Here is a 20,687-nt window from a genome sequence, read left to right as displayed (position 1 = left end):
AGCCAAAGAGGACATATTTTTATAATTGTGTTTCTTTTTTATTTGCTGTGTAAAATGTTAAACGAGTTTTAGTAATACATTTCTTTAGTTTTTTGTGTGTTTTTAATGGAGGGGATGATTATATTAAAACTTTCTATTGAGTGTGTTAATGATTTAACAAAACTATTAAGTATATTTTAAACTGTTTTTAAGGTTAAGAGTTTATTAGGTACAGCAATTTTATCCAACCAAACCAAATATTCTTTAAAGCTTGTGTACATTAATAGGCAATCTAAAAGTATGTATCCGTCCATTTTAGTATGTGCATCAGCTTTTGGAAGTTACTGCTTAGTATTCACTGACTGGTTCTCACCATTAATGATAATGGAATACACTTTAAACCATGATCGTAATGAAATAATTTACCACTTAAATCATATTATTTTACTACACAACTCCACTCAAGTACCATTAAAAAATTATAATGCTAACGCGCTAATGAAAGATTAGATTAATTATTTACAAAAATATTACCTTTTGTATATATTAAGTATAAAATATAATCATAGCATACGGGTGCTAGTAGAAATTATGTCTAAATATGTTATATATGTCTTACAGAATCTCGTTCATAACAAATCATCAGTCATTAGGTTATTTGGTTATTTTATAAACATGATGTATAATACTAGCATACCAACTTAACTATTACCTTATTTCTGTAAGGTTGGATAGACCACTGAAACTTATTGCATGATCATATTTTGCTGCACTTGTTTCTTAATCACATTTTGCGACTCATTCCCAGAGAAGTTATACAATATCTTGTATTCAATTCAATCATTGTATTCAATTGTATTCAATTTGTATTCTTGGGGGTCTTGTATTCACCTATCTACCTAGTAATATAGTTGTTTAAAACTATATATTTGTAGCAAGTGTTCATACTAAGTATACTAGTGAAATGCGTAATGGACTTCAATATAATTGTCTAAAGATTAACTACCAGCCAATGTTATTAGAACAAGAAATGGTATGGACCATAAACATATACAAATGATGTCACTGGTCCACATCTTATACTACCGTAACACAGAGTTTGAATGTTTATGGAAAATTCAATTGATATAACATTACAGACATGTTTACTTTTAGGCTAGTGACGTCATTTTCTTTATGAACTATACAGTTATATGTTCTAATAATCATAATAATAGCTCGCACAAGCTTTTTCGTTGTTTATTCTGGTTACTTCAAATATATTTGATTGGATTTTTTTACCATACATTCACAGCTAGCATTTTTACAGCTTCAAATTCATATGTTATTACTAGAATACGTTAAAAGAGACATGTTTGAATGATTTTCAACTTGTAATTCAACAGAAAGGTCTTTATACTCTGCTACACAGTGTATGTAAACCCAACGATTCCTCAATCTGTACATTGGCCGGGGTAATGATATCGTCTCGTTCACTTTCAGTTCCTGCCTGTTTAATACTTCCAGTCATTAGCTTGCGATCATAACGGGTGTCTCACTTGAGATAACGATGTGTGGAGAAAATCCGTGATGTAAGGGTAGGAAGTGCCTCAGAGCGTGGCCCACAGTATATATTATCCTGCTCTGGAGTCTCAAAATAGTTCAGTGCGAGCAGCTGTATAGGATCCAACATGTGCAAAATTGTGAGTACTTTTCTTCATGAACATTACGTTAATAATTTGCAGAAAAACTTATTTTTTATCATTAAACATATATATATTTTTTATATGTTTGAGTTTTAGCAAACTACAAGTCGTAGCATTTTCCAAATTATGAACAGCATAAGTAAACAATTTTGGATAGGGGAAAATTCAATAGCAAGTAAGTAATTTTCTTGATCTACATTTTCAAATCGCCATAGTTTTAAGGAATTCAATAGACATCGTTTCCTATCATCTTGTCTCAATAATTCTCCTAGCTCTTGGTAAATGAAAGCCAGAGATTTTAACATTCCTATCGTAATACGACAAGCCAGACACTTTAAGCTGCAGAACCATGCGTATTCTCATTGTGTACTGAGTGGTACTTATTGTATAAAGGTTTAATAAATATTAATCCTCTTAATTTGCAAAGAAAAATAGTCCCGAATAATAAACAAATGATCGCGTTTGTATTGATTGGCTTGTGTTGATTATAATATCACATTGCATTATTTCATTACATAAAATACTCTTTCATGACCATTTAGACAAGGTGGCGTGTAAAAATATTACGGTAATTTAAATTTGAATGTATTACTGCGTTGGCGGACTAATACATGTTGAATCTGAATAATGGTAATGTCGGTTTGGGTTGTCTTGATGTAGATTTGTAGATGATCATGGTTTAGTTTTTTTGCCATTTAAAGTAGCTTTAAAGATTGCCTCGGCTCATTATACTTCTGATGACGTCAAAGAGAGTCCCTTTATGGCGTGATGATTTTATGTAGTGATGAGATACACTACATATATTTCCTACAGCTAACAGACAAAGTGGCCTTCCTTGCAATCAGTATAGTACGCCAAGTAGCTAATTGCTTGATTTTCTTTTTTTGCCGCACTCATTTTACTTTTGTCGCCCTATTTTTTTCAATATTCCAACCATAAAATAACATTATCTGGCTTTGTTGCAAAACAGTGTGCTTTCATTAGTCACGTAATATGTGTATGCCTGAAAATAGCTTGGCAACACTTAAATATACTACGACTACGATCAGATGGTGCAGAGTTTCCCATTTCATTCAGACCTTGGATTTGACCTAACCTAAAAAAGTGTTGTATACAGTAGTGTTTGGAAGACAAACTATTTAAATGCCTTACAGTAACTTTAGGGAAAATATAATGTATAACGAGAGTGCAAAGTGCCTTTGCTGCACTCAAGAAACTCTCATGTGCAGTTAAGTTCAACTTTGCATACTAGTTACACTAATAACTATCTACTTAAATAAAATTAGAGTTTTTAAATTGGAGTTAAAATTAAGTAAAATTAAACACAACAAGTCAAACTAATTGTAAATATTCATGGTGTGTATTTGGATGGTTTAGATTAATAAGGGCACATTTTAAGCTATTCGTACAAATGGTCCATGCAGTTTTAGTAGCCACTACTTTGCCTTTATGCTTTTGACGTCATAGTTCAAAAAGATTTTTAGTGTTAAACTAGTGTTTTTGTTTTATATAAATATAACACATTATTTTTTAACCCCTAAAATGTTTTCAAATGTGCTCGGGAGCAAACTTGGCCTTCTCGTTTCATAATACAATGGTACGATTCATAGTCAAAAGTACCACAAATAATTGTCAAGAGCCTTAATACTAATAATGCATAAATACACGAAAAGTGCAAGTAAATAGGTTGAACAAATTAGTAATATACTCAATTGTTGTCAGGTCCTCCTCACTTTGGCCCTGATGGTTGTCGCCATCACAGCCCAGGAGTACGGCCATCACGAGCATCATGAGCATCATCACGAACCTGCAGAGTCTTACCAGAACTACAACCTCCACGTAGGCCATCAGGAGGTCATCAAGATCCCCGTCATCAGTCATAATCATGGACATCACGAAGAACCCCATAATCATGAGCATGGCTCATACTAACTGTGATTTTTAATTTGTCTTTTATTTTGTAAATACAATAGTTTTCCCTTTATCCTTAAACTGTTTTTCTTACTCTGTCAGCGAATCATTTTATAGTTGGTAAATGGTTAGCTATATATAATTACTGTCTATGATTAAAAATTCGATTATTACGTCATATTAAACAGCAAGTTTTAAAAACACCAAGGTGGTTTGGAGTAATAAATGGCTATATAGAGATTGCTAGAATATCAATCGCTAGAATATCAATTGCTATGATATCGGGTTTGTTTTATACATCATGTATCACAGCTAATGTATCCACGCATAAAAAAGGCAAACACTTTAAAGCCAAAACAATCCTGTGGAAAAAGTGTAAAAAAATAGCAAGTAACCTAATAAATATAAATTAAATGTACATAAGCCTTTATGGAAACGTTAAATAATACACTATAAACAGTAATAGATTTTTTAATTTGAATTGAATGATACAGGCTGTGAATTTTTAAGGAACTTTCTAGAGTTTGGATGAAATAAATAACATGAAGGTAAGAGAATTAACAATCAATATGTCTAATACTTGTACTTAGGTTCATAAGCTTCATACTTCGGCTCGTATTTGGGCTCGTATTTAATTTCATACTTGGGTTCCTCATATTTGAATTCATATTTGGGCTCATACTTAGGCTCGTATTTTGGCTCATAAATTTCATACTTGGGCTCTTCATACTTGAATTCATACTTCGGTCCGTACTTGGGTTCGTAGCTCACTTCATACTTGGGTTCTTCGTACTTGTAAGACTTAGGTTCGTATTTAGGCTCGTATTTGGGCTCGTACTTGGGTTCGTATTTGGGCTCGTACTTGGGTTCGTATTTGGGCTCGTACTTCTCATACTTGGGCTCCTCATACTTGGGCTTGTACTCGTATTTCTCTTTGTACACGACTGGCACCTTGATGGGTATACTGTGAGACTCCATGTGGAAGCTCGCGTAGCTCTTGGCGCCTCCATATTCCTTGGGCTCGTACTTAGGCTCGTACTTGGGCTCGTACTTGGGCTCGTACCCATAGGACGCGGCCGAGGCGACGGCCACCAGGGCGGAGAAAACTACCTGGAAAAGTGCAAACTACTTCAGAACCCAAGAAAAGTCATTTCAAAACAGAGCTATAAATTTCAACAAATGTATATTTGACACTTGTATATTAAGTAGTTATCACATTATAAACTTGTTTTTAAATTCTTTTATGTAACCTGTCGGTTATTATATTAAGGGGATTATACAGTAGCTACCTTATAGCATCAATCAGGGTAAGCTATTGAATTCCAGGCTGGGTAAATAACGATTAATACTAGTCAAAATTTCCTGACTTTTATACGGTACGTGAAAATGGTTATTCACATTGAAAAAAAAACACTGAAATACTTATAAACCAATAAATATCTGCCATTATAAACAACTGAAGGTGTAAAGCGTGATTTGTAAAATGATATGGGTTGTGTTGCCATTTTTAGTGTGTTACAATAAAAGTGCCTTGAATTGTTCCAAATAAAAACTATGCATTATTGGACCAAATTGTATTTCAGTGAAATGAGTGGATGCTCAGTGCAAAACTATGAACTCACTAGCTACATAATGTAATGTTACATTAACCATGATTAGTAGACAGAAAGCCTAAACAATAATAAATCGTTAGAAAATCTACCAATAAAGTTATCAAGAAATGAAAAGACTATAATGTTTGTATCTGGTATTCGTTGCCAACTAAATATTTTTAAGTTGAACACAGTCAACTTGAGTTTTATTTTTCAAGACGTGGACAGTTTGTAAAATGAAACTTCAATGTAAACCTCGTCGCAGTGTGTATATAGCCAAAGGCTTTACATCCGGTAAGTAATATCTCAGAACTTTGCTCAAGTATCTAAGTTAGAGGATCAGTGACCGCTGTAACCTTGACAATCAGCTGATCCTTGGCAGCTCTCCAGAGGAACAGCTGATCGAGTAACCGGTTGTGAGCGGAACCGGTACCTTGTAACGTTATATAAGCAGTAACCACCGTGTTGCCTCTCACTAGGTCAACTACTGCACGCTCACTGACAGCAGCAGCACACCACTTGCACTTTCAATGCGTTCAATCAGGTCACTTTTTCTATTTTTGTCTATGCCTATTTAGTTTCGTATTGCCTATTGTTTAAACAACAAATCCCAGAAATGGAAAAAATAGCTATATTTGTATTGAGAGAGCAATACAGTATACGTCAATCTTCGGCGGCAAAGAGCGGCAAAGACACTAACGCCCAAGATTTTTCTACCGCCATAACTTGTCATATCGCACAGATTAAATTTTAGCTGTAATTAAATGTCATTTAAGTTATGTTTTCTTTTTATATAAGTTATTTGCTTAGTGCTTGTTAAAGTATCGGATCCGCGGCCGTGGTTTGTCTAGAAACCACATCAGTGAAATCAGCTGATTTGGCGAGCGGGAATAATCCATACCCGCTCTAGAGCGGAAATGAGCTACTTTGCGTCCTTTTTACAGCTGTGGCAATGTGATGATTTCCGTTATTTTAAATAATTTCTTTATTGCGATAACGATTTTGTGAAATGTATGGTGTTTTAGAGTTTTTTGAAACTTTACAATTCAAAAGACTAACACAAAATACAATTAATTAAATTATGTTTTAAACGTTTAATTACAGTTTTGTCTCTTACTCGTAACATCTGCCAGTGGTCTGGAAATTATTTAGTCATATAATAAAGGCCTCTACGAGATTTACTTGTTAACAATATCACTGTATTTTCATTAGGCAAAAATTTAGTATCTTGAAGCTATAATTATTTTGTAGAATTAATATAATCTCTATTTTCTATTTAACCGTACAACCTAGAGAAAATCCGCAGCAGTTATTATTAGAACTTTGACTGATATTCATTGTAAGTTAAATCAAATCCAGATAGAGAAAATAATACGTAATAAGTACGGTTAATACTAAATCATTAACTTCAAGAATGAAAGCTGACAAAAATTACAATGATACAGTAAGATATTCTCCTGATTATTAAACTAGAAGTATACGGATTAAATTTAAATCACATTTTTTTTAATTCTTGTCATAAAATAAATTTATTAAATTATTTTTCATATAATATAAAATAAAATGTTATTTTCTAAGTATGAAATTTTCTATCATGTCTCATTTTGAGGCATTATTAGAAACAAATTAATTTGCCAAGGTAATTTTACAAACTGTAGACAATTTACAGTTATTTTACAGCGGTCAAATAATATATCGTTGGTAATCTTATTCATTATTAACTGTGCATTCCAGTACACATCTCTTTAAATATACTCTATGTACTCATTGTCCTTGTGGATCAGCCTGATGTTAAGGTATGTTCCTGTTCGGTTTATAAGTAGAATAGCTTTTATTGTATTCATCAATCAACTTATTTGATTCATTTGGTGAACTGGAAACCTAATGTAATTTAACTAAACCATCCTATCGTGGACTAGAAAACAAACTAGAATTTACTCAATAGAATAGAAAAGAAATATAATTTACTGAAACTAAAAACAAACTAATTATTGCTTGGTTGTATGGATACTGGGTTGTTCCTGAAACCACGTAGCTTCAAGTTTATTGAAATAGTAATTACAGACCTTTAACTTTTTTTAAGTAGACCCAGAATAAACGCAAAGAGGTTTCTCGTTATTAGGATTAGCCAGAGATAAATTTTGCAAATGAAATGAAATGTGGAAAATAAATTGAGTACAAAAGCGTCTTTGCTGAGGTGACATTACATAGTCCTTACAGTTAACCCGTTACTATATTATAATGACAAACCATAGCATTGGATAATTAAGTGATCACTCTTAACACTCAGTGAAAATAAGCCAATCTGCAGGAGCTCCGCATAAAATATTCAGTTTAATTACCTAATAAACTGAATAAAGAAGAAAAATTTGACTATTTAACCAATTATATTACATAGATAACATTTATGATAAACACGTCAATTTCTAAATTAACTCCAAAAACCAGTAATCAAAAGGCAGTTGATCTATGATTATCAGTATATTCTTTACAAAAAGGATAAAAGTGAACAATCAAATCTTATTCTACAACAGATACTTACAAGACTGTTCATGATGCAAGAATGATTGTGTTGATCAGAGTGATACCCTTATATACTGACATAAGGTCGTGTACTTTCAGATGGAATCACTTTTTCTACAATTAGCGGTTTGAGGCGAAAGGCGATAGGGTTAGGAACGTTAACGGACAACATGATTAAAATACTTTAAGGCATCGTCATTCTGCGAGTAGAGCAGAGTCTAAACCAGTGACGCACTTACCAGTCTACATGTAGTGGTCGGTGAGAAAACGTGTACCATTCGTTGGTCTTTGAATCGAATAAATTATTACTAATTGTGTTGTAGGTATTTGATAGGATTGAATGAATCAGATATATTGTAACCAGATTGTTTATAAACCAAAGTTATAAAAGTATGGTGACACTTAAAGACAAAATGTGCTTGGATCAAACTTTATTTATCATTTTATAGATGTTACTGGAATATATTGTCATTGTTATGAATTTTGTTACATTTATGTACATCTGTTATATACTACTCATATACTATATAATGAAATGATTGGTTGCTGACTTTGTACATAAACTCAGTGGGTTCTGTGGTTTTTCATCAGATTATAATCCAAATTTCAATTTCCCTTTTGTTGGATGGCATGAAGAATTTCAAACGAGGTAATTTTCTGCTTCACCACAAATAAAATTATATAATTTAGGAGTAAAGGAATAAGAAATACGCAAAATGGGAACAAATTTGATTTATTTACAATTTTTAGAATGAAGAAAAAAGATGACAGATAAATTTGTTAATTAAATTACATATAATTTAATGATAAGGCAAAATGATCTTAATCATGAAGGACCAGTTAAACACAATATGTACACAATGCTCATGAGGTTTGTAGTTGCTCATGTCTATCTTCCGAAGATCGGTACGTTTCTTCAACAATAAATGCTTGTTTTTCACACGCTACACTTTTTGTTTTCTTCTTTGTACTATCATTGGAGGAAGAATTGTTACGAAATATCCCTGTAAACATTCATATTAAATTAATAGTTATTACGAATTTTAAAAGTACAGCAATGCATTAAAAGTGTATTACTCATTGTCGTATAGCTAGATAGTCTTGCATTTAATTTCTTCTTGTTTGCATGCATTGCTGAGTAAATTTGTGATCACAATCGAGTGATCATGCTTTTACTATGTTTAACCTTATTTTGCTACAAGTAAGCCATAAAAACCATAAGGAAGTACTACTATAAATGCTTAACTAATTATCTTGAGTCCATTATCTAGCAACAATTATTGTGTCCTTTCTTGGCCTTTCATTGTTTTCCAAACCTTTTCCACTTAATTTTGACCTATGTTAAAATACCCCCGCCACAGCAAACCTGCAGGCTAAGTGAATTTTCATTTGCCTGATTGGATTTTCACTAAATTATCTCCTTAAAAATTGCATACTTAAGCCCTATTTAAATAACATTAATTTAACGAGTACTTTCTTAGGCTTGCTGCTACAGGGAAGGTGATAAAGTGTTTTATAGTTAAATTTCAATAGTATAGGATAAAATAAATAAATGTTCCTGATATGATGACTACAACAGTTAACTTATTCTCCATAAAAATAATGGAAATTAAAAATTATTTTTTTTCTCCTTAACCATTAACATACCAAGTGCATTCAATATACCAAATTATTTATCTTTGTAAGCTCTACAAATAAGCTAGAGAAGAACTTGTAAAATATTATGATTTTAGGGTAAAAAAGTTGGGAGAAAACCATTTTTACCACAAAAAATCTCCTATACACCCCAGTTTCTATAGCCTGATATTCACGAAATCTTTAGAATAAAAATAGGTTTACAAGTTTATACAAAATTTCATCAAAATCGGATATTTGATGAGTAATTGCGCTAACAGACACATATATTAAAGTATCTATATACTACGAGAATATAAGTTTGAACGGATGGTGTTTTGGCCTCTAGGGACCTAAAACCGAAAAAAATGGTCATGGGTCCAGGTCTTACCATGAGACCCACAGTAATATCTTATTCCCTAAATGAATTCGCTAAAAACAAAGATTTTACCAAATCACCTAATTTCTTACTTCTTGATGGTACAACAGTTTTTAACCGATACTCACATGATATATACTGCATGAGTGATACACTGGCCACCTTGATCATGATATTGGACTTGTGAAACTCCAGCTCCGTAGCTGAAGAATGGCTGCATCTCTTGTACTTCGAGTATTATAACGAATAATCACTCATCGCATGGGTGGATTCACTTTCTCCAAAAGTGATGATTGCGTAAACAGCGATGTAACAGTGGAATGTTAACCTCATGCAGTTAAAACTTATTAATATTAACATTTTTGTGTGTTTTAGTAACAATTACATTCGATTTCATATTTATGTAAAATGGATACGTACTCAAAGTATATTTTGTTTTTTAACATGTCCTTTATCTATATAATACAGGAATTCATAAGCCTACATTTTCAATTTAGAACCATAATAATGCCATTCCTTGGAATAAAAAGCTATAAATCGCGCATTGTTTATTTCGTGGTATTAATAAATTAGATACTTCATAATTTTCATTATTTTTGAATGATTATAGACTTGAATGAGACGTGACGTTAATTAATCGGCATGCATGGTAACATGTAGACTAAATATTAATTTTAAATTTGTTATTACTCAAGTAGGTTCATGATTTAAAAAAGTGAATTTAGAGGTCCAGGCCAAGTATATGCATAAACTATAAGCTAAGTATAAGCTAATGAACGCTCGGGTTTGCTGATACTTGGCCAGGAAAATTAAATATATTTTGTGTATAAATCCTTTGTAAAAATTATTGACATGTTTTATTTTTTGCACTTATAAAAACATTTAGCCTTAATGCGAGAATGCACACTCTTCTCGACTAAAATCAATTCAAATAGATCGTTTACTTGATATTTAGATAGGACTTGCGTAGTAGAAGTTCCTACGGTCAACCATTCTAAAGGAAAATTGATTGTATGCAATTCAATTCTAAAGGAAAATGTCGGCGGTTTCAGACATAATTTTCACTTCAGGGTAAATGGCAATGGCAGCATGTCCTCTGGAAACACATTCGAAATCGTTGTACGGTTAAACTTATCATTGTGGAAACTATTTTCCCATTCTAACACATGTCTCAGCAAGACACTCATAATTAAGATACTACATTTTCAGACCTGACTGAATGCATAGGGTCAGTCAAGTTTGAACACACTTGTGAGAAAAGAAAGCCTCCATCCCAATACCAGTAATGATGAATTCTTTAGGCTAAACAAATCTTTTTAGCTCGTATTAAATAGCTTCACGTCTGTGTTTAGAGTTTAACAAACACAGTAGACCAATGGTAGATGTTTCATCTGACAAGTTTCACATTGCTTGTTTGATAATGGCCTGTCTCCGTACTTCTTTAATGCTGACCAACGCTCAAAGCAGTATTATATAGAAACGGGTGATTAACTAAAAACGAAGGTCCCGACTGAGTTATAAAAAGCTCTAAAATTTATCCAATATTTCAGTGCAAAAAGGCCAACAGAAATGGGAATATTTCTATACTTTTCAATTCATTCAACATATGAAACATCATTTACACCCCTCTTCACTCACACAGAAATTTGAAAACAGTAACTACTTAAATTACATTCCAGATCATAAAAGGGGGAGTATACACTCTCGGATGCTCTCATAAAGTAATAATTCTATTAGTTTGTTTTAATTTCCATAATTTTGAGTTCATCCAAAGAGAACATTATTAACACCTTTCATAGCTCACACAGAAATTTGAAAACGGTAACTGCTTAAATTACATTCCAAATCATAAAAGGGGGAGTATTACACTCTCGACTGCACTCATGAACTAATAATATACTATTAGTTTGTATTTGTACTACTAATAATAATATTATTTACTAATAATATTTGTACTATTAGTTTGTTGTAATTTCTATCATTTTGAGTTCATACAAGAGGTGAAACATTATTAACACCTTTCATAGCTCACACTGAAAGTTGAACCAAGTAACTGTTAAAAGTACATTCCAGGTCATAAAAGGGGCAGTAATACTACGAACTGATGCTCAATATTGTATGCAAAAAAATGCTTATTTCCTAGTTCCCCATTAGCCCACAAACTGTATCGCGTGGAGGGCAGCTTAATAAGGATACAGTGATCTGTTGACTGTTGAGTATTTCTGCAACATCTCGTGATCGTCTGCACTGCATGTTACGTCATCGTGGACCAGTTGTAGTGGCCCGAGGTGACAGTTAATGTGGGGCTCTTATCACTGTTTGATTGGCTGATAGCTATCACTCCATGACATAACACAGCTGTTCACTTCTACCTTTGTGGTAATGTCTCCGTGATAATGAGATAAGAGGAATGTTGTTTCTAACAATAGAAGTTCAGTGAATTTACTAATATGAGTTGTATTTTTTAAAGAATTTGGACCGGGGGGATAAGTATGCTTTTAGTTAAACTAGTGGTCAAAAACTCGACCAAAAATATGTAATGTACAGGCTTTTCTATTTTCACCTCACGCTGTAAATAAAACATGTGATTGTTATTTCTTCCATTTGTTTTGATTTTATGTTTATATTTTGTTGTTATTTCATCACCCATAAGGCCCATGTTAACTTGTTTTTATTTCAAATTCATTTTTGTGCTTATTGTTTGAACCTATTTTAATTTATAAATGGGTTCTGCACATCTACAGGAAAATCTTCCTAAAAGTATGCGTAGATTTTCCCTGCCATGCACACGAGCTGAGAAAAAAGGTTTTAAAGAAACACGCTTGCCTATTTATACAGGGTGTTGAAAATGTCTGGAACCAACATTATATCTCGTGAGTGGTTAAAGAAAAACAACTGATATTTTGTGTACGGATATACTATGGTTTTACCTATCTTTTAGTGCCTTATGAAAATTTTTACCACTTATAGGGAACGTCCTGTGGAGGATGCAGTAAAAGGTTTTAATGGAAGCCTATGGTAAATGATACATCATTTTAAAGGCCATTTTTTTCTTAGTAAGGAGCCACAAGTTTCATCTCAAAAGGACCACCCTAGCAAAAATGGCGACTGTTTGAAATTTAAAAAACCACTTATAGGGAACGGAATTTTTAAATTTCAAACAGTCGCCATTTTCGCTAGGGTGGTCCTTTTGAGATGAAACTTGTGGCTCCTTACTAAGAAAAAAATGGCCTTTAAAATGATGTATCATTTACCATAGGCTTCAATGAAAACGTTTTACTGCATCCTCCACAGAACGTTCCCTATAAGTGGTTAATTAAATTTCAAACAGTCACCATTTTTGCTAGGGTGGTCCTTTTGAGATGAAACTTGTGGCTCCTTACTCAGAAAAAAATGGCCTTTAAAATGATGTATCATTTACCATAGGCTTCCATTTAAACTTTTTACTGCATCCTCCACAGGACGTTCCCTATAAGTGGTAAAAATTTTCATAAGGCACCAAAAGATAGATAAAACCATAGTATATCCGTACACAAAATATCATTTGTTTTTCTTTAACCACTCACCAGATATAATGTTGGTTCCAGACATTTTCAACACCCTGTATATAGATATTCTGACAAAAGAATCAGCTGCTCAAAGTTCAATCGCCAGCTTGATTATTCATTCATCGACGACGACCTTTTTTGTAGGGTTATTGACAATAAATTTATATCTCGCTCTGCCTATTTTATTAAAATTAAGAGCTATTCAGATTTGTTATCAGAAATAGTTTAAGGTGTAATGCAACCCTTAAGCTTAAGTTAACTTACTCATTTGAAATTATGGTTTGTTCTTTGCCGATACGTTTGTTCGGTAAAACAATTAATTTATTGATTGGTAGTTGGCCTTGATCAGTTTTCAGGTTGTTGGCCTTGATCAGATGTTTGGTTGAGTTACGTTTTGTCTAAAAATGTTTTAATTAAAAAATGTAAAGGGATACCAAAAATAAGAGCGATTATTAGTTTTGAGAATCAGCACAAGTAAACTAATGACCACATTCTTTTAGACTTTAACAATAAGAAATAATAGTGTTATTTGTTACAAGATTATGGTCAGCTTCTTTCTAAAAAATATTGAATGTCCGAGAATATTTTTTTACTCAATATTTGTTCACATATCCAATAAAATCCATTGTCCAGTATCAAAGTAAGTTCTCATTGTCCAGGACGTGTTGATAAAATACTATGGGGATGTTTTATAAAACGTATAGACAAATTGTTTATAATGTTTCTTTTTGCCCTTTATCAATCACATATATTTTTATTGATCAGTTTGGAAAGAGATGACGAGAAAAATATTGAGGATTAGGTTTGGTAAAGAAATTTGATAATACATTTTAAACCAATAAATTAATCGATTTGTAAAACTGGTATTTAGTTAGAGTTGTAATAAAAAAAAAAACTGTTTCGTATCATGGAGAGTATTAATCGATTGATGAGCTGTGTGTTGGGATCCAAATCATCAAGTTTTTCTCGGATTGTGTGGGTTTGCATAACAAATTTTGATATAAAATGTTTAAAAAGATAACCACATAGGATTTTTCATTTAAAGGTATTTATGGATACTTGTAAAACCACTTAACATAGTTTTAAATTACAAACCATTTATTTATAGAACTCAAAATGTTAGGGAATATTGCCATCGTAAATGTAATAGAATAAAGAATGGAATGGAACTTACGTTAAGTAGTGCAAGGCACTTTGAAGAAATATTTACTCTAATACAAAAATACTTACCTCAGTTAATTGGTATTTTTTTAACTGAAGCCAATAAACAAAAAATATAAATCACTAATTATTTCTTTGTTTCTTTATCCACTCAACATTATCTAAACGTTTGTGATCTTACACAGAAAAAATAATGTAGCTACAACTAGAACTATTACAAATAAATATTATACTAAAACACGTAGTGTAATGGGTTGGTTATTGTTTTTGTGGCTATTTTTTAATATTACAAAATAAATACTCTCAGCTTTCAAATTTCAGTAGTATTGCCCAAATTGGAGCGTTCAGAGTTCAGCTTGGTCAAATCAAATTTGAGAAGAAAGTGTTGATTATATGTACACAATCCAGGTGATAAATCAGCTCATTCTGGTTTCGTGAGAAGAGGCTAAATCAACAAAAATGTAGTATGATAAACCTAGTATAAAATATTGAATGCGTCCCCGCCTGAAATTATCTACAATGTTAAGTATAGTAACTAACTAAAGCAACCTTGATAAAAGTATTAAAATTGTTATTTTAAACATGAGCAACAATTTTCATTAGGTTATATCCTAAAAACCGTTAGGACACTTAAATGTTATAAGTAAATTAAAAACAACCCTGCCTATTATGGCTTCCTACAATTTAATAGATCCTAATCCAGACCATTGACAACATTTTGTCCCAATCCAAGTCTTTGCCGGCTCTGATAGCTTGGTTTCACTTTCAATATTCGTCCATAATCATTATAGCTCGAGGCATATTAACACATTTGTGGTGTTTAACCTACCAACGGCCTGTTATCAAACAACATAAGCACACTCTCGCAAAACGACGGCCATTGGCTGAATTACAATCGAGGTGATTGCACGAACTGTAGTTGATCAGTGACAGACCCAATATCAGCCAATTATTACATCCTGAATGAGCGAATTGGTTAATCTTACCTTGGCGCATAAGGTTTTTTTAAGCTAACTCAATAACTCAACTTCAACGATAAATTTACTTTGCCACTGCAACTGTCATCTCAACTTTATGAACTGAAACACATAAATTATCATTGTTCGCATTATTTATGGAATATTATGTTTTCAGCTAATTCTGTAATTACATAGCAAGCAGTTACATTTCTGTAATTTACTTTGAGTATAATACTACCTCCCTTACTTTGTATACTTGTGCCATTGCTTATTGAGTTAGTATAAATCGAAAACACAAACCCTTCACCAATGAGCACAAATAATTTATCTACCTTTATCTACCATTTGTGGACACGCTGTATATTTAGCTACACAATCCACTATACTACTACTAAAAATACCAATGACCAAAAAAAAATCAAAATTTATGAAAGTAAATTACAAATACATACAATTAAATTTACATACAATTTTATACATACATACAAATTAATTCTCATGATTTTTTTTTTAGGGGATGTACTATTTATTTTTATCCATAATTGTCTTTACCGTAAAAATTTACCATTGCATTATTTTACTCAGAATTTTTTCCCGCTTACAGTAAATTCATTATTTTTAAATTGGGTCTACATCTAAGAAGAAATTCCAATGAGAACTCACAAATAGAATAACAGATTTCTTTATTTAGTGATCATGTGGTGAAATAAATAACAGATGGCGTGTGAGTCCTGTGGTGTTGTCTAGTAGGAAGGTTTGTACTGGGGTTTGTACTCGGGCTGTCTGTAAGACTGCTCTCCGACCTCAAGCTTGACGTTCTGGTAGCTGGTGGCGCCGCTGGAGTAGTCGCTCTTGTAGGGCTTGTATGCAGGGGCAGGGGCGTATGCAGGAGCAGGGGCGTAGGCTGGGGCTGGTTTGTAGGGGGCGGGGGCAGGTTTGTAGGGGGCGGGGGCGGGTTTGTAAGCAGGTGCGCTGTACACGGGTGCGGGAGCGCTGTATGCGGGGGCAGGCTTGTAGGGTGCGGGGGCAGGTTTGTAGATGGGGGCGGGACCTCCGTGAGCGGGGGCCTTGTAGAAAGCGGAGGCCTTCTCGTTGTGGGGAGACTCGAAGAAGGGGGTGGCGGCGAAGGCGGTGGCAATAGCCAGGGAGAAAACAATCTGGAAAAATACAAAACATTGTAGAATGAATAAATGTCAAGTTATTGTACAAAATTGTACTAGTTATAAATAACAATACTATACAGTTTTTTTTTCAATTTTGTACTTGCAATCGAATGGAGTTATTTATTTAGCATTCATTGATAATTAGAAGATTCCATTTATATTGTTGGAAATAATAAAAAAAAATGTACTTTGCTTAAGAGGAAGAGCATTTCCAGCAAATTTGAGAGGACAGCGAGTAAGAGAATGTGTTGAACAGTTATCCTTGGTATTATTACCCCTGAAAAAATTTAAATTGATTGTACTAGGTATCACCACAAACTAATTCTCGACATATTCTATTTAGACACCATCATTCTTCCATTGGGTAGAATATTTAGATCATGTAATAAGGTATCATCGTAACGTAGTAACATCAAAAATTTCTTTTGACCAATTAATTTTCTTTAAAGTGGTTCGTACTGTTTGCTTTGAAATATTTTAACACATGCAAAACAAATATAAAATTTAGCTCACCCAAGCATTAATTGGAAGCATAGTGTAGTTAACATAGATTTTAATTAGACAAGATCCCAGGTAAATAAAAATAATTATGATTCTTGTCATTTCACTTGTTTGTTAACAAACACGAGGCGCTTAACTAATACATAATTACGAGGTAATATAGCAAAATAAACTGCTATTTTACTGAATTAAATACCTTTTATGGTTTTAAAATCTAGTGGGTATATATAGAGTTTAAACTGATGAACTGTGTTTTTAAATAACAAACTATTTTGTAAAGGGTGAACCAAAAAAACAGGGACAATTTTAAAACGTTATTACTCAGCTGTTATAAGGGCTGGAGAGTTCATTGATGCGACAAAATAAAGTTTATTTAATGCCATTTAGTGTATAGTTACTATGGATCATCAATGGTTACCGCAACATCGTGCCTTTGTCATAGAGACTTTTTTGAAGAATAATTTGACTACTCAACGTTAATTTCGTTTTCACTTCAACATGTGCCGTCATAGTGCAACCCCAAAGCGAAAAACTATTTAAAGTTGGGTAAGTAATTTCCAGAACACGTCTTCTGCACTCAAAGTCAAACCTAGTGGGATACCTCGGACTGTTCGAACGCCAGAAAACATTGAAATGGTTCGCGCGAGTGTCCTGCGTCGAGCGTCCAAAGCCAACCGTTTGCAAAACATTGCATTGAAATTTAAATTTGCATAGGTTTAATTTTAAGTACAAAAGCCGTGTTTAGGACGTTGTTTACCCATCTTTGAGTAGTTTATTCGGTTGGGGGTTGCACCATTACGGCCACAGTTGAAGTGAACACGAAATTGACGTTGAGTAGAAATGAAAGTCAAATTATTCTTCAAAAAAGTCTCTATGACAAATGCACGATGTTGCGGCAACCATTGATGATCCATAAAACAATACACTAAATGGCATCAAATAAACTTTCTTTTGCCGCATCAATGAATTCTCCAGCCTTTATAACAGCTGAGAAATAACATTTTAAAATTGTCCCTGTTTTTTTGGTCCACCCTTTACTAAATGAAATGTTTATATGTATTTTAAAACTCATTCTCCTACATAGGTTTGGCTGTCTATTGGCTGTTGGACTCTGGGGTGTGTTGGTGTGTTGTACCGGCGCGGCGAGAGGCCAATGTCAAAATTATGTAACCGGGTTCAGGTCAAGGTTCAGCTGGTTTACCTTGTATCAAGGTCTGATATCTATGTATACTATTAAACTATGAAAACGCAAACTAAATTTATCAAAATATATTGTAACTGTAAGCCGCTGATATACAGTTAATTGTTAATTAAAATGAAAATGTTTATTTATTCTTGATATAGTCAAGTTTAATAATTAATTTGGTTATTTATTTATTTGATTTCGTAATAAAGATTTATCTTTTCTTAAATTTATGCAATCAAAAAATTAACTGGAGGTTTGGGGTTGTGCGAAACTAATTACAATCAGGTTAAATGATTATTGTAATAAAATTTGCTATTTTTAATATTCCGTATTAATAAGTTGTTTTGGTAATACAAGAAGTTATGGTTCGAATAGTATGCTTTAACTGAAACTTTATCCTTTTAACGTGATCTAATGGTGTCACTTTTCATGATATAAAATACCTAAACATCATTATCACTTTAAGTTTTTAAAAGTTAACTTAACTGAATTTGTTTAACTTGTATGACAGATTGTTCCGCTGTTACTGCGACTTCTTCTCCAGAGAAATAATATTGCTTGTATGTATGCTTTCCCAATATTCTTTTCTATAGATTACATATTTCGTGGTGCTTGATCAATATTTCATTATATTTCCGTATTCTTTTAACATTTTGTTGATTTAATATGCGTAGGCCTATGCATACACCGTAACAACTATCAAATTACAGGGTGATTCCAAATTATTGTTACAATTTTGAAACTCTACAAATGAAAAACTATACAATCTGTCATCACGGGATGAGGAACAATTGAAAGAGAAGATTCTAAAGTTTTGTATGACAACACCATAGTTGCAAAATTAGCCTCTACAGACTTTTTTTAATTTTACTACGATTTTATAGTAATTAATAACACACATTATCTTTCCAAATCTCAAAACTACATACTCTATGTTTAATTGTAAAAAGTTTTCATTATTACTGCTGGGTATCAATTAGTTCTATAATTTACCGTTCATTTATTGTTGTCCTCCATTATTGTAAGCTGTGGGGACCTTCAAAATTCAAAAAGTGTTCTGTAGGGTTTGGGAGGACTTCAATCATCGAATGTATTTGTGCTGCGAAGCCAGAGTTTTATGGATTTTAAATTGTGTAATTAATTTAAACCCGTAGTTAAAATATAAAAATGTCTGTAAAGGCTACTTTTGCTTCTATTTTTTTTTACAAAGTGGTGTCAAACTAAACTTTAGAATCTCCTCTTTCAATTGTTTTTCACCCCGTGATGATAGGTTGTATGGTTTTTAATAGATACAGTTTTAAAAGAGTAACAATAATTTAGACTCACTATTGAAGATAAATTTTGGATACGGATAAATTGTATAAATTTTATGACGACTTTCCTTGAATATTTAATTTTACCTAAACTTGTTTCTTGAAAATTCTTTCGTTGAAAGTGTAATAGCTTAATTTTGTATTCAATATGAGGTGTAGGATTTTATAATAAAACATCGAAGCATTATTATCATCGCATTAATGCATTTTATTCCAATTTATTTTAATATCGGTTCAAATAAAAATGGTACAAGTTTTACTCGAGTATTAAGCTTATTTGGTAAGAAAGGAATGCATATTTACAAGCTTAAAAGTTTCTTAATTGATGAAAAATGGGCCTTCGAATGGATTATAACACAGCGTACAGCGACTCCTAACAAATGTTTACTGATGGATTTATATTGCAAACTTTAAAATTATTTCAACCCCAAAGGTACATAAAATGCATTAAATATTACCCAAAACGAACCAAGACTTGAAATTTATTTTACAGCAAAATTTATATCATATTAAAACTTGATTTTTATATAAATGATAAAAATATGTTTAAATGGTCTGTTACTCACCAGGGACTGCATGTTGGTGTGTAGGGTTGCACTGTTGGTACAATGTAGTCAAGTAGTCACCAGAGCCCATATATACCTCCAGCCATGGTCAAGTGTAGGACCTTGGACCAAGCAAGGATTGAGAATCGATCCTTTCTTAAAAACCTGGCTCAATTATTTTTGGTGTGGAACCGATAAACTAATTTGCAAGTTTTAATATGTGGGTTAAGGTCTGGTTAAATAGATTAATGTTGGAACTATTAGTGTCCGTGTTTTGGTATGATATTGATTCTAAGAATATGTTTAATTATTTTATTTGAGTAGGCCTATACCACTGAGACTTTTTCATAAAATTTTGCATCTTCCTCTAAAGAAGCTTTGAGATTCTCCATCTTTCCGTCCTGGACAATGGGAAGTTAATAACAACTGGGAACATGTAACTGATTACTTAATCCATTTAATTAGAGTAAATTAAGTAAATCGTGTAATTAGAGTCATCTGCCTTAGTACACTTAATTTTATTTAAATAAAATGAATTTTAGTTTTACGAAGATGTTAACAACTTTTTTATGGTAAACTAAAAAATTCACAAAATTACTTTTAAAATAAAAGGTGGTTTAGCTGACTT

At 32.6% G+C, this 20,687-nt stretch overlaps 2 protein-coding genes and 1 long non-coding RNA gene across 3 annotated transcripts; 1 reads left to right on the top strand and 2 right to left on the bottom strand.

Moving 5' to 3' along the window:
- The first annotated feature begins 1,628 nt into the window (after nucleotides 1-1,628).
- On the top strand, nucleotides 1,629-3,656 carry LOC129002143 (uncharacterized). Its single transcript, XR_008491545.1, has 2 exons — nucleotides 1,629-1,661; nucleotides 3,387-3,656. It is a non-coding gene; the product is annotated as an uncharacterized LOC129002143 (long non-coding RNA).
- Nucleotides 3,657-4,030: 374 nt separating this feature from the next.
- LOC129004320 (adhesive plaque matrix protein-like) lies at nucleotides 4,031-7,747 on the bottom strand. Its single transcript, XM_054432858.1, has 2 exons — nucleotides 7,710-7,747; nucleotides 4,031-4,685 (listed from the first exon to the last, which is right to left on the bottom strand). Exons 1-2 carry the CDS (start codon nucleotides 7,719-7,721, stop codon nucleotides 4,149-4,151), a joined length of 549 nt encoding a protein of 182 aa, XP_054288833.1. The 5' UTR covers nucleotides 7,722-7,747; the 3' UTR covers nucleotides 4,031-4,148.
- An 8,270-nt stretch (nucleotides 7,748-16,017) lies between these two features.
- Nucleotides 16,018-20,111, bottom strand: LOC129002174 (uncharacterized). The gene is made up of 2 exons (XM_054429785.1): nucleotides 20,081-20,111; nucleotides 16,018-16,508 (listed from the first exon to the last, which is right to left on the bottom strand). Exons 1-2 carry the CDS (start codon nucleotides 20,090-20,092, stop codon nucleotides 16,095-16,097), a joined length of 426 nt encoding a protein of 141 aa, XP_054285760.1. The 5' UTR covers nucleotides 20,093-20,111; the 3' UTR covers nucleotides 16,018-16,094.
- Between the last annotated feature and the right edge of the window lie 576 nt (nucleotides 20,112-20,687).

This window comes from Macrosteles quadrilineatus, unplaced genomic scaffold (assembly GCF_028750875.1).
Source record: "Macrosteles quadrilineatus isolate MER2022 unplaced genomic scaffold, UCM_ALF_1.0 Scaffold_9__3_contigs__length_116548681, whole genome shotgun sequence".
Taxonomy (NCBI): Eukaryota; Metazoa; Arthropoda; class Insecta; order Hemiptera; family Cicadellidae; genus Macrosteles; species Macrosteles quadrilineatus.
This window is presented reverse-complemented; position numbering and strand designations above follow the sequence as displayed.